Below are 12,604 nucleotides of genomic sequence, written 5' to 3' on the forward strand. Positions count from 1 at the left end.
TGTAAAAATACTTTAAAATATCTATTTAAACATCAATTTCTCCACAACGGTGTGAATCTCACCTGCTGCAGGTGGAGAGCAGACGAAAGCAATCGAGAGTAAAGTCTTAAAATACGCTTTTATTTACAATGTAAAACAAATACATTTTATTAATCATACAAAAAAAAAAAATCCTCCACTATTAAAAAAACAAACAAACCCCAAATCAATCCTATTTACATGATAAAACATTTTTGACCTCAATCAAGCGGCCCACATCAAGTGAATGTGACAGATGATTGCCTCTGACGACATCACGGATTTAAAACTCTGACACACGGGCCGAACTAGTGAACGGAGAGTGTGCGAGACACCGATAGGAGCTTCAGTGGTGTGCTTTAGTTCGCCGTTTTAAGGCAATGTAAACATGCAAACCCACCTGACCGCCTGTTTGCGTTTTATAAAATCAGCCCCCAGACGCCTCACAAGCCTGGAAACGCATCGTTTTGCCTCCGGCTTTGTTTTTTTTTTTTTTTTTTCAAGTCTTACTGGCAGGTGAAATAGCGGAAGTGGAAGGTAAACGCCGCCTCCCAACCGCCGCCGGATGCCGATGATCGTCATTCAGTCGCGTCCTCAGTGGTCCAGGTAGTGGAAGATGCTTCTCGAGGAGTCTTTTGTCTGTCCCGCAGCTTTGTTCTCCCTGCAGACCCTCTTCGCTGCCGGGTTCGCTGCTTCCACCTGTCCCCTCCTCTTCACCACCTGAGGGATCAAACACGCATCCAGAGGTGAAGTGTTTTCACTACACCGGGGGCTGAATGAGAAATAATCACCGACGGCTTAATGTGGTGAAAAGAATAAATGATTAGAAGTGTGTCGCATGTTTCTCAAAAAGCTAAATAACCATGTGACTCCAATCGTGAAGGCTGCACACAGTTTCCTCCGGTCGGTGGTGAATGGGCTCTGATAGGAGCAGTGTGGACTCTGGCTCCACCTAGTGTCACATACTGAGACTGCAGCAGAACCAACAACGTTCACATGGCTGCCGTACCCCGAGCAGACTCTTTGGAAAGTATTTTGGTTTTGTGTTGATTTTAGAGCAGCCAAAGAGACAACAGACAAAGTGAAGCCCTGTTTATCAGGACGAAAGTGTCGCGCTGTACCCGACCCAAAACGTTAGCAGTACAATCAGATGCTCCATATGAAGATTGGACTATTTGTCCGTGTTTATTTTTTTCAAATATAAATGATCTGGCAATCTGAAAATCGGGGACTCACTCGCCTCCTTCGTTCTATCTGCACCAACACAATCATCGCTTCTGACCACTCCGACTCAGCAGATTTGGCTCCCATTGACCCCCAAAAGTTTCAGGTCCGTGTGTAAAAAAAAAAACGTATGTAACTGTTGTGTGTTGATGTTGATCGTAACTTGAACTACTTCATGAAGTTTATAACTGTGTATACCACAGGGCTCGCTGAAGTTTTTACCCCCTCATAAAGATGGACAGAAAAGCGTCTAATAATAATAATAATTATAATAATAATAATAATAATTCCTTTTAATTTCCTTCACCCACCTGTCTCTGAGGAGCGTTTGACGTTTTGTCGTCCTTCTCGGGAGAGAGCGTCTGAAACAGAAACCCTCGGGTGTTTCTGGGGGCCAAAGGATTCCCCTCCGAGATCGAAGCCAGTTTCTGGAGGACAGCGTGAGGCTGGCTCAGAAGAGAACCTCTCTTCACCTGAAAAAAAATCAATAAATCAATAAAACATAAATCTTAGGTCGGCCTCGCGCGGATAGCAGAGAATGGATAATGAACTTGGGTGCGAGTGGTTGTTGGCCTTAAATATTTAACCAACTCTCATCCTGAAACACCCTGAACATTTTCCAGAGAGGCTTTTGTTTAGATTTGAACTAAGAACAGGTCAGAAAATGTTATTTTCTCATCCACCAGCATCAGTTTCCTGCAGTTCAACTTGTGAATGGCATCAATATTCCATAATGCAGTCAATGAGTAGCTTTACTGACCCTCGTAAGAGGTTTTCTAATTTGACAGAACAGTGAGATATTGTCTGGAGCCAGAAGAGGAGCTTGAGGCTTTAAATGACAATTGACGAAGTCGTGCTATTTTTAGAAAGTCAGATGCTTCCTGTTTTTATGAGCTTACGATCTTAAAAAAAACCAGATTTGGTTGTAAACCGGAATCAAAGACAAGACAGGTTATTTAGCGAGGAATCCGTCACACGTTGTTGCACTAGATGTGATGAAAACAACACAAAAAGCTGGAAAAAAACAAAAACAAACAAACAAATGAAATCGTGTTTAAAATGTGAAGTGAGTTCTGCGTCTGTGTTCGACTCACCTGTGAAGGCTGCGAGGGTCTCTGGAAGGGATTGAGAGCCGATGTTGTCTTCTTCTCTGGCTGCGGTGCCGCGGGGGGCTCTGGTTTGAACGGGGAGGTTGGTGAATAAGGCATGAGAATCCTCCACCGCGAAAACACTCTTCAAATTAAACATCATTTCTCAACTATCTACTGATATTAAACTTCAGTTTGAACAAATCTCACCATCAAAAAAATGAACTTACTTTACATTGGCGGTCCTAAAATGTTTTCATCTTAATTCACCCACAGAAAACACTTTGTATTTCTATTTTTTTTTTTTTTTTAAATAATTATCATCAATAATCTCATTTGTATGAAGGCTGAGAAGTAAAAAAAAAACAACCCTTCATTTTAAAAAGATGTGCGACACAACAAATAGCTCAAACGCCCTTAAAATCCCATTGGTGTCCCTTTGTTCAGCCCACTTTGTCATTTAAATGTGAAGCAGAGAGCAAAAACAAACACGTAGCAGTAGTATTATTCATTTCTCATCTCTTCTTTATCCGGGAGATTTTCATGTCTGTCAGGAAATGAGGACTGTTGCATAACTTGCATTTAGTAATCAGAGGATCTCCGTCTGCTTTAGTTTAGCTCGCCGGGACGCGCGTCTAAAGCAGCCTCCCCGTGCAGATTCAGGCAGGACAACATTCAGAACTAAAGCATGGGGATGCGGGATTTCAGCAGATTTAAGTACTTAATCACCCCCTAGTTATAAACTTAATTTGCTCTGGAAGGAGTCTTTATGATGTTTGAGGGATTCTTGTGAGGCCTCGTATCAAACTGACCTTTTCTCTGCAGAGTCTTGGCCGTCAGTTTCTTGGCCAGCTTCATGAAGTGACTGTCCTCGCCTCCGATCTTCTCATCGTCAGCCTCCAAATCTTCCCCTTTCTTGGCTTTCTGTTCGGACTGCCAAGAAGAAAAACGGACAAAAGAGTGAAGAGAAAATAATTCACAAGCTGCACACAGTTTGTGGGGCAAAACCTGTGTGTGTGTGTGTGTGTGTGTGTGTGTGTGTGTGTGTGTGTGTGCGTGTAGAACAAACTGTGCATCCTACCTGCTCTCTGAGCCACTGTTCTCTCTCCAGTCTCTCCTTCCTCCTCTGGACCTCAGTCTGGTCCACATCTTCATCTTCCTCCCCGTCTTCCTCCCCCTCTGCGCCCGTCATGTCCATGTTGAAACCATCATCTGCACGAGAGGTTAAAAATAAAACTCTGGATGACAACAGTTAAAGACACGAGATATACGTCATTTAGTTCCATATTCATCTCCAATTTCACACACTTTAAGACTTTAGCCTTCGATTATCTTCAGTTTTGTGATTTGCTGTGTTTTTATTATCCACTGGTGGATGACTAACTGCAGAATATAATTGCCCTTTGTAGGGATGAATAAAGTTATACGTAATAATATGTAATTAAACACATGTAACACTTTAAACAAATAGCTGTGAATCTCAGCAGAAATATACTTAAAGACTTATTTTTGGTCAGGTCTTTATTATCTTTTTGTTTATTCAAACTTCATGACCAAAAACTTGGTATTTAAGGGTATTCCTTTATTCCCTCGTCATGTAGACTCACCGATGTTTTTCCAACGGAAGCGGCGAGCTCGTCCGGGTCCATCAGAGTGAAGGTCGCCGTCAGCCAGGTAGCGCTCCTGGTACAGCCTCAGGCGACGCTTGTCATCATCCATAACCTGCTTCCTTTAAGATCAATGGGTGCATTTTAAAACTTCGAACTCTCAGGTTCTAAAACATTTCGCAGATCCAAGCGACCCATCTCAAGTTTTTCTTCCTTTCGGAGCATCTTTAGAGAACAAACCAGAACAGGTTTGTCTCCGGTTTCCCCTCTTTTGCCTGCATGAATGCACCGTGGCCCAAAGATGTCAGACGTGGTATTTAATAAACGCGTTACTCACATGTGGATCTTGTTGACTTGGTCCTGCAGCTCTTCGTCAGAGGGAAGGTCTTCCAGGAGCTCCTCTTCCTCGTACTCGCTCCCTCTGTCGCCGTCCTCATCGTCGCTGCCCGCGTCGCTACCCGACAGCTCGGCCTCAGAGTCCAAGTAGTCGGTCAAACGCCTGAGGAAAAAAAAAAAAAAAAAAAGGATGCAAGAAACGATTGAAACCCGTTGTGAATTGTCAATGAAAATAACAGTAAATCATATTTCGACACAACAAACATTAAACTTTTTATGTTTACAGAAGAAAAGAAACGAGCATGAATAATGTGCTGCTTTAATAAAGTTACATTTGATTCGTCACTCACATTTTCTTCTTCTTCTTCTTCTTCTTCTTGACCCGAAGAGGAGCGAACACTCCCTCCATCTCCTCCTCTTCCACATCATTATCCTCCTCTTCACCGATATCTGCTTCATCCCCCACCTCGCTATTTTCCTCTCCATCATCATTATTGTTGTCCTCCTACATACCCAAAATTCAGCTGTCAGATTTTCTTATTTGCATTATAAAAGATATTCCTCCACACATTTGACGTTTCTGCTTTCAGACTTTTTTTTTTTTTACCTGCTCACTTTCCACATCTGACAGAAAGCGAAACTCACAGTCATCTTCCTCATCCTCCCGTTCTTCCTCCTCCGGCTTCTTTTTACTTTATAGGGAGAAATCACCATGAAAATCTTACACAGCGAAAAAATAGTACAATTCATATTCCTTTAATTATTCCTATCATAAGGGAGTCATCACAAAAGGTTTCACAGATGGAGAAGTGTTACGTGTCAAGAAAACAACGAACAAAAACCTTCTCGTTTATTTCATGATGATGGTAATGATGATGATGATGATATACGAGGTCTTTATACTGTACCTGTCTTGTGCCGGTGAAGCCGTATGAGCAGAACCTAAAGTTGGCAGCAAAGGAGACGAATATAAATGTTGTGTAAATGGAATCAACTAAATCGTATATTGAAAAGTACCGAAAATAAACAGAAGATATGAATTTATAATGGTCAGTCATCCCGACAATGAATTCCAGTTCCTGTGAATGACTTTAATAAATCAGACTATTTGAAATGATTGTAAATAATGTGTTCATCTGGAGAAAAGGGCACACGGTCTAACCTGCACTGGGGAATTTGCCGGAGCACAGCCCCATCAGCTGATCCATGGTATTGTCAGACGCGTCGTCTTTAACCTTCTCCGTCTGCTCCTCTCCACGCTGCGTTGCTGGAAACGCTCCCGAGCACAACCCCAGCAGCTCGTCGTCCTGCGTTCCCTCGAGGCCGCCGCCGCCGCCGCCGCCGCGACCGGAGCCGCTCTGCGATGCCCCGAAAACCCCCGAGCACAACCCCAACAACTCCCCCATGTTGGCGTCCATTGCGTTTTCATCCAGGCTGTCCAGGATCAACTGTCTCTTGTGGGAGCGAGGGGCCCCCGGCCGAGGCCCCACGTTCAGGAAGCCGTCTGCGTCGAGTAGCTGCGAATGGGTGTCGTCTTCCAGGGAGAAACGACCCTGCGAGTCCCCGCCAGGACCGGAACGAACCGAACCCAGGGGCCCCGAATCCGCACCGGGGGAGGGAGGTGCGTACAGGTCTTGGGAGTCCTCGACAGGGAGGCAGAGGGACGGCTCGGAGAGTTTGCCTGAACTCTGGTGGGGGAAGAAAATGAATTAGAACACTTCATTGTGAAGAAAATTACGTTTTATATATAAATACTATAAAATAAATCTCTTTTTCTTTTGATTTGTTTTGCTGTTACCTTTCTCTGTTTTTATTTGTTGTAATCATCTTAATCTCGCCTTTTCAGTTTTAAGTAGAAGTCTTTTAACTTCCTGCCACACCCGTACAACCTCTTGTTTACTTGTAAATAAAAGTTATAACTGCATTGTTACACATTTATATGATGAAGTTTTGTGTAAAAATGTGATCTCTTATTATGGTTCTATTTAATAAATACATTTCTGACACAGAAAATCGTGCCCCTCTCTATCATAAGTACATTTTCTAATTTGACTGAACTGAAACACGTACATTTAACCGTGGACACGTTCGAGGGAATTCAAAAACCCTAACATGAAATCCTTTTGATGCTCCGACAATTAAACAACAACAACAACAACAAAAAAACTCAATCTCACCTTGGAGGCGGAGCCGAGGAAGCTGGGCCTGAAGAAGCAGGGCGAAGGCGAGCGGAAAATGGAGGAGCTGGAGACGCCTTTCCCTGTGGAGCGCTGGTTATTGACGGGTTGGTACGAGGTGATCATGGATCCCGCCAGCTCGAAGCTGCTGTTGTGGCTGTTGTCCTTCACCAGGGACAGAGAGTCGTCCTCTTCTGGAGACCAGAGGGACGAGTACGTGGACAAAACCTTTGTTATCGATGTGTTACGTGAAGTGATAAACCAGTGATTTCTCTTGAGTGTAAAAGAAGGTGGACAAACTCAATGGAGGTCTTTCATCTCGCCTTTACTCACCCATCTTATTGCTGCTGTCATTTCCAGAACCTCCGGACCTTCTGACACCATCGCTAAAGAGGAACGCAGTAAACAAAAACAGTAAACATTTCAGTACACACTTCTTCTTTTTTTTTTTTTTTTTATTATTATAAAAAAATTTCAAAGATGCCCACTCGAGAGTCATCTACAAAAACATAAAGACGGATAAAGAAACGTCAAACCCACCCAGTGCGAGAGCAGGAGCTGCCGGGGAACAGCATGAGAGTGCCATCTGTGTTAATGAGGTCGGGAGTCAGTGAGGGTCCGATCCGAGCCGAAGGAGAAGGAGAAGTGCTCCTGATACTCTGGACCACACTGCCTTCTTCCTCCTCCTCCTCCTCTTCTCGCTCCTTCTCTCCTTCGCTACCGCCACCTCCCAGTAAGTCGTCTACACCCTGGGAGACAGAAGAGCAGCCTTGATGTCAGTTAAAAGGGACAAAAAACAGAAGTAAAAAAAAAAAAAAAAGTCATTCGTTTCTTCCCGAAGCAACGAGTAACAAATTCGCCCCTTTACCTCCTCTTCCTCTGACTCGTCCGTCATGTCTTCCTCCTCCTCTTCGTCCTCCCCGCAGTCTTCGTTGTCGAGGCGATTCAGCTCGACCTTGCGCGCCCTCTCCTCTTTCCTCCGTTGGGCCATGGCGAGCTGCAGGCGCTGCTGCAGAGTCAGCAGCTTCTCTCCTGCACAACGAGGCGTACGAGAGGTCAAGCCGTGTCTGGAAGCAACTGGCTTATAATTTAAAGTCAAGACCCGAGTCCCCTGTGCCTGCACAGGTTGTTGTTATTGATTTTTTTTTTTTTTTTTTTTTAAGTCAACCGTCAGGTCTCCCATCTCTTCAAAACGCTACGTGATGTCCGAGAATTTTTTTTTTCCTCACCTGGTTTGCCGGTCGCCGGCTCCTCCGCTCCCTCTTTGACGGTGACGGTGACGGACTCCGTGCGAAGCTCCTCCTGGCCAGACGGAGTGCTGTCTTTGCGGATGATGTTGAGCTGCATGGTGCGCTCTCCCTGGGGCCGTGTGGGTGCATGAACGTGACGAAGGTAGCGCTCCTTCAGGGCCTCCACGCCTGATTGAAGAAGAAGTAAATAAAATGACTCGGTAATATCGGACTTATGACATGCTTATACTTGTAGTTTGGTTCTTTAGGTCCAGAATAAAGCAGAAAATTATACATTGCTGCATTTTAATTTGGATTACCTTAGTGTTCACTCGGACATTTTTAACATTGAAAACAAAAGGCCTACAGATATGGCCACAACCTAACTGGAGGGCAACAGGAATTCCTCCGTTGCATACGCCAACAAAAATCTGCTGCAAGAAGACTTGTTTTAGTTTCCCTTTACTGAAATAATAATGTTAGTATTATTGATAGTAGCTCTTTTGTTTGGTCTGTTTAGATATCTTTGGTCCGAGCTGCAGTCATACTTCAGTTGAACCACACTGGAGTTTGTTTTCACGGATCCAAACCTGCCAAACCTGAAAACACCCGGATCTCTTTTCTTTTTGTGCATCCAATGTTGGAATGCGAAAGGAATCGCGACTCACCAGAGTTGAGCTGAGGAGGCTCGAGCTGAATAAAAGCTCCGTCATCGGGACACAGTTTGGCGACGGGTGGGGGGTCCAGTCCCAGCTCCTTCAGTCTGGCCAGTTTGTCCTTCTTCGGCTTGGTGGGCTGCTGCCCTGAAGGCTCTGCCGCCGCCGAATCAGCGCTCCCTGACCGAGGGTCTACCGAAGCCCCAGATGGAGGCGCTGTCCGCCGGGCTTCAGAGACAGACGGCGATGCGGCCTGGTTTTGTTCTGGAGGCGCAGCAGCGGGTTCCTCTCCAGAGTCAGAGGCAGGTTTCTCTACAGCGTCTGATGTGACCGACTCCTGCAGACTCTCGGAGAGGTACAGCATCGGGCCAGATTCCTGCTCTGGATCTGAGGTCACGGGAGGTTCTTTGGCCTGGCTGAAGCTCTCCTGCTGCGGAGACGAAGTCGCTGCAGGTTGAAGCATCGGCTGGATCTGAGTGGATGAGAGATCCAGACAGGGGGGACAATCCTGCTCTGTGGACGGCTGTTGGGGCTCGCTGGTCAGGATAACAGCTGGAGGAGGAGCTGACATCATTTCTGAATACTTTGTCGACCTGAAAAGAGGAAGATTTGCGCAGACTATTATTAAAACATAAGAGTAAAATGCTACAGAACTGCACACGTGAAAATAAGCAATTCGCATTTATGCTAAAATCTTCCAAACTGGGTCATTTCTGATCCGAAATACGTGTCGAATGTTTGTATTTACTTCAACAGCGCCATGGCAGGACCCCCTGGCCTGCCTCTCTTCTTAAAGAACTGGTCGAGGGTCTTGGGCTCAGGGATGTGGTAGGGCAGCCCCAGTGTTGACTCTACACAGGCAGAAGGACACGTCAGAAAGGTGCCGTCCCACGAGAGCGCGAAACATGCGACAACGCTTAAAATCTGCTTTTCAAATCTGTGTCCAAATGTAAAACTTCTTGTGCAAAACCAAATAATCTGCACCGAACAGAGAAAAGAGCAGCAAACATATTGCAGTGGAAGATAAATGGATAAAACAATAAAAGTCGTGTAAACTGACCTCTGACCAGCCTCTGAGACTCGCTGTGGAGATGCTTTATCGCGTCTTTGCTGGCTCGTGCAGCTTTTCTCTCCTGAAAACATCACATATTGACCATCAGAAAGAGATTTTAGCCATTAAAAGTATTTGGTACTGATCCATTTTTGAGCGTTTTGTCTCTGCATACCACACGCTGGGGTTTCTGAGGTGACTCCTCATCTTCCTCGTCATCCAGGAGATGATCCTGCAGCAAAATTTAACACTGATCACACCAAAAGACGTCTGCAAAGTGTCTCAGTCTTTTCACTACAACATTCAACCATACATTTATCAAATCAAAAAAAGCAAGGACTTGAATTCCAGTACATATTTTTATTCTAATGAAAGAAAGACCGAACATGAATGACACCGACTGTATGTAAAGTCATATTTTATACTGGTGGGAGACGTGTGGAGATTTCTCGACACATCATCTTTTTTTTTTTTTTTTTTGGTACCTTGTGTTTTTTCATCTTTTGCTTGACTGCAGCTCGGATGGCATCCAGAGACTCTTCTTCCTCCTCTTCCTCATCATTCAGACCCGTGTCGAACAGGTCTGTGTCACCCAGCGGAAATCCACTGTCATTCAGAGCCCGAGGGAGCGGCGACTCCTGAGGAAACCGGTGTAGGTAGGTATTTACTTTATTAATCCCCGAGGGGACATTTTTTTTCGCTACAGCAGCATACAGAAGCAATAAGATAATGATAGAATAATAGAAAAGCAATAAAATAGCAGTAAATAATATAAAATGCACAGTATATACAGTACAGTATACATCTATATATATTATATACAAAAGTACATGTAAAGTTGTTTTTAAGTTGTATAACCCGCATGTCAAGTCACTTGATTGTTTTTCTGCCGTTTCGCAGTTGACATTATGTACAAGTCTCCCTAATTTGATTTGGTTTGTGCAGCAGATGTTAGTTCCTTAATTTAGTGATTTCACATAATCTGAACTCGTTATTTTTGAATGGATGTGTGTGAAAACAACGATGACGCATCGAACGCCGTGTAAAAAGAGTTCGACTCACTTCGTTGCTTTCAGAGAACTTCTCTTTCCTCTTCAGTTTTTCCACCGCTTTGCTTTGCTTTTCCTTTTTTTCACGATGTCTCTGGCTCTTCTCCCTCTTCTTCCGTTCTTTCGTCGATTTCACTTCCTTCTTCGGCTCCGCCGGCCGCTCCTCCATTTCTCCGCTCCTCTCCGGCTCGGCCTCGCTGTCCATCGGCGCGCGGCTTATTCTCTTGCTCTTCTGCACTCCTTTCTCCTTCCTCTCCTCCTCGACCGCTCCGGTCTCCATCTCCTCTCCGCTGGAGGCGGATAAAACCAGTGCCTCCGCCGTGCTTACGCTGCTCTCCGCGGCGGCCTCCTCCTCCTCCTCCTCCTCATCGCTGTCTCTGATGGCGTTACGGTGAGATTTTCTGTGAGCCATGATGTCGTCTTCGTCGTCATCAGAATCTGAACGCAAAAAAACAACAACTATTCAGCAACAGCCAGATCAAATCAGGACTTTTGGGTTACACAGGAAAACAGTATGCAAGTGAAGAGAAGATGAAAATGCACACGTGCAGAAGCAGATCACGGGACGCCATCCGAACAATAGTTTGACTGCTTTGTTTACTCTTGTGTTGCACACTTGATCCCACATTTACACAGCACACATCCTGTCATCTTTTGTCCAGCGTCTTTACCTGGAAGGTCGTCTCTTTTGCCAGCCGTCTCTGTCACCATCTCCTCTGCTGGAGAGCTCATCCCGCTGTCCGAATCACTCTCTGGTGGCATCCTCGATCCATGTGTCACCGCCTCAACCTGAGTATAATGAATGGTACATAACACTCGTGCATTTTTGTTGTTGTTGTTGTTGTTTGGGGATGCTAAAGTGTACCCTAATGTCTTGGCTCCTTCTGCTTTTGTATTTTAGTTTTCAGGTTACTTACTTGTGCTCCGTGTTCTGTAACTTACATTAACGTCATCCGATGGTATTATACGTTAATTTTATGGTATAAATAGCAGGCGACACCCGTTTATAGCTGTAGAAAAAAAATAAAAAAAAAAATAAAAAAAAAATTTGCTGTATAACTATTTCTAAAATACTAAATATAAAGCGTACGTCTGTGTTTGCCCTAAAAGCACTCAAGGGAGAAAAAAAAAGTCATTTCCTCGCAAAGGTAACTTGAAGCATGGAGGTTTGATTAGTGTGACTTTAGGTGGTTAAATGGATCATTAATTACAATAGTGGCGCCTTGTAATAAACCAAACAATGAACGCGCAAGTTAGCTGGCGACGTAGCTTCCTTTCAACCTTTTGTAGTTGATTAAACGTTTATGATTTAAAGACACGGTGCCCAAAGGGGACTTCTTTCCGTGAGTACTCTCCCAGATCGCAAGTCTATTTCGATATAAAGATCTGAACGGTGCCAGACAGCGTAAATCGACGTGACCAGGCCAAACACCCCAGCTGGCTAAACTAACCTAGCAGGCTAAGTGGCTAATATTAGCACATTTATATAATTTGAAACACTTGATTTTTTTGGGGGGGCCTTTCGTCTTCCCCTATAACTTACCCTCCCCCCCCCTAAAAAAAAAAAAAAAAAAGGGGTTTCACCTGAAAACGTGCCCTTAGAAAGACGAAACTTAAGCTACTGGAGAACTCAGCATTTCCTCACCTGTTGTTGAGAAAGGACGAGGCTCATCTTTTGTCGACTTCACGGAGAAATAAACCAGCAGAGACGGACGCTTCGTCGGAGCCACGACAAGACGCTGAAAAGCACGGCTTATTTCAGTACTTTAATGAACATTTAGGTCAGCGTTTAAGTCGGGCGGGCTCCTCTTCCTCCCGCCTGTTCCACACACACACCGAGCAGCAGTTTTGAGCTTTCGCGCGCCGTGACAGCTGGCCCGCAGTTTTTCCGTCGCCGAGCTGTCGATCGTCCCGTTCTCGCTTTCCCATTGGTCCATCGGGGACGCTGGTACCCGCCCACCCCACCCGGTGTGACGACACACTCTGGTTAAAGGATACATTTAAACACCGCGAATCCTCGGGAGGGCGGAGATAAGGAAGAAAGAAAGAAAGAAAGAAAGAAAGAAAGAAAGAAAGAAAGAAAGAAAGAAAGAAAGAGGAGAAAGAAAGAAAGAAAGAAAGAAAGAAAGAAAGAAAGAAAGAAAGAAAGAAAGAAAGGAAGAAAGAAAG

General features: G+C 44.7%; 2 protein-coding genes across 4 annotated transcripts in view; one reads left to right on the forward strand and one right to left on the reverse strand.

Moving 5' to 3' along the window:
- LOC138214283 (claspin) lies at nt 1-12,302 on the reverse strand. Its single transcript, XM_069175754.1, has 24 exons — nt 12,081-12,302; nt 11,107-11,224; nt 10,449-10,873; nt 9,872-10,024; nt 9,562-9,618; nt 9,396-9,468; nt 9,084-9,186; nt 8,348-8,928; nt 7,680-7,868; nt 7,319-7,482; nt 6,991-7,199; nt 6,784-6,836; nt 6,451-6,644; nt 5,436-5,961; nt 5,182-5,215; nt 4,881-4,965; nt 4,624-4,778; nt 4,275-4,436; nt 3,938-4,059; nt 3,412-3,542; nt 3,143-3,263; nt 2,337-2,416; nt 1,554-1,715; nt 1-738 (listed from the first exon to the last, which is right to left on the reverse strand). The coding sequence occupies exons 1-24, from the start codon at nt 12,105-12,107 to the stop codon at nt 613-615; spliced, it is 4,050 nt and encodes a 1,349-aa protein (XP_069031855.1). The 5' UTR covers nt 12,108-12,302; the 3' UTR covers nt 1-612.
- Nucleotides 11,203-12,604, forward strand: part of ago4 (argonaute RISC component 4) — a 23,503-nt gene continuing 22,101 nt past the window's right edge. For all 3 annotated transcript variants that reach the window (XM_069175757.1, XM_069175755.1, XM_069175759.1), the window contains exon 1: nt 11,203-11,240. In XM_069175757.1, the coding sequence (XP_069031858.1) occupies nt 11,207-11,240 (34 nt within the window). In that variant the 5' untranslated portion in view covers nt 11,203-11,206. The remainder of the gene's footprint in view (nt 11,241-12,604) is intronic.

This window comes from Embiotoca jacksoni, unplaced genomic scaffold (assembly GCF_022577435.1).
Source record: "Embiotoca jacksoni isolate LCO1_2020_lvr unplaced genomic scaffold, fEmbJac1.0.p SCAF_7, whole genome shotgun sequence".
Classification (NCBI taxonomy): domain Eukaryota; kingdom Metazoa; phylum Chordata; class Actinopteri; family Embiotocidae; genus Embiotoca; species Embiotoca jacksoni.

Bases quoted from the DNA above. Each gene is read 5' to 3' on its own strand.
- LOC138214283 (XM_069175754.1), bottom strand. From the start codon at position 12,107: ATGAGCCTCGTCCTTTCTCAACAACAG. The intron at 4,779-4,880 runs GTAAAAAAAAAA...TTGGGTATGTAG, and splicing joins CAGATGTGGAAAGTGAGCAG to GAGGACAACAATAATGATGA. The intron at 1,716-2,336 runs GTGAGTCGAACA...ATTTTTTTTCAG, and splicing joins GACCCTCGCAGCCTTCACAG to GTGAAGAGAGGTTCTCTTCT.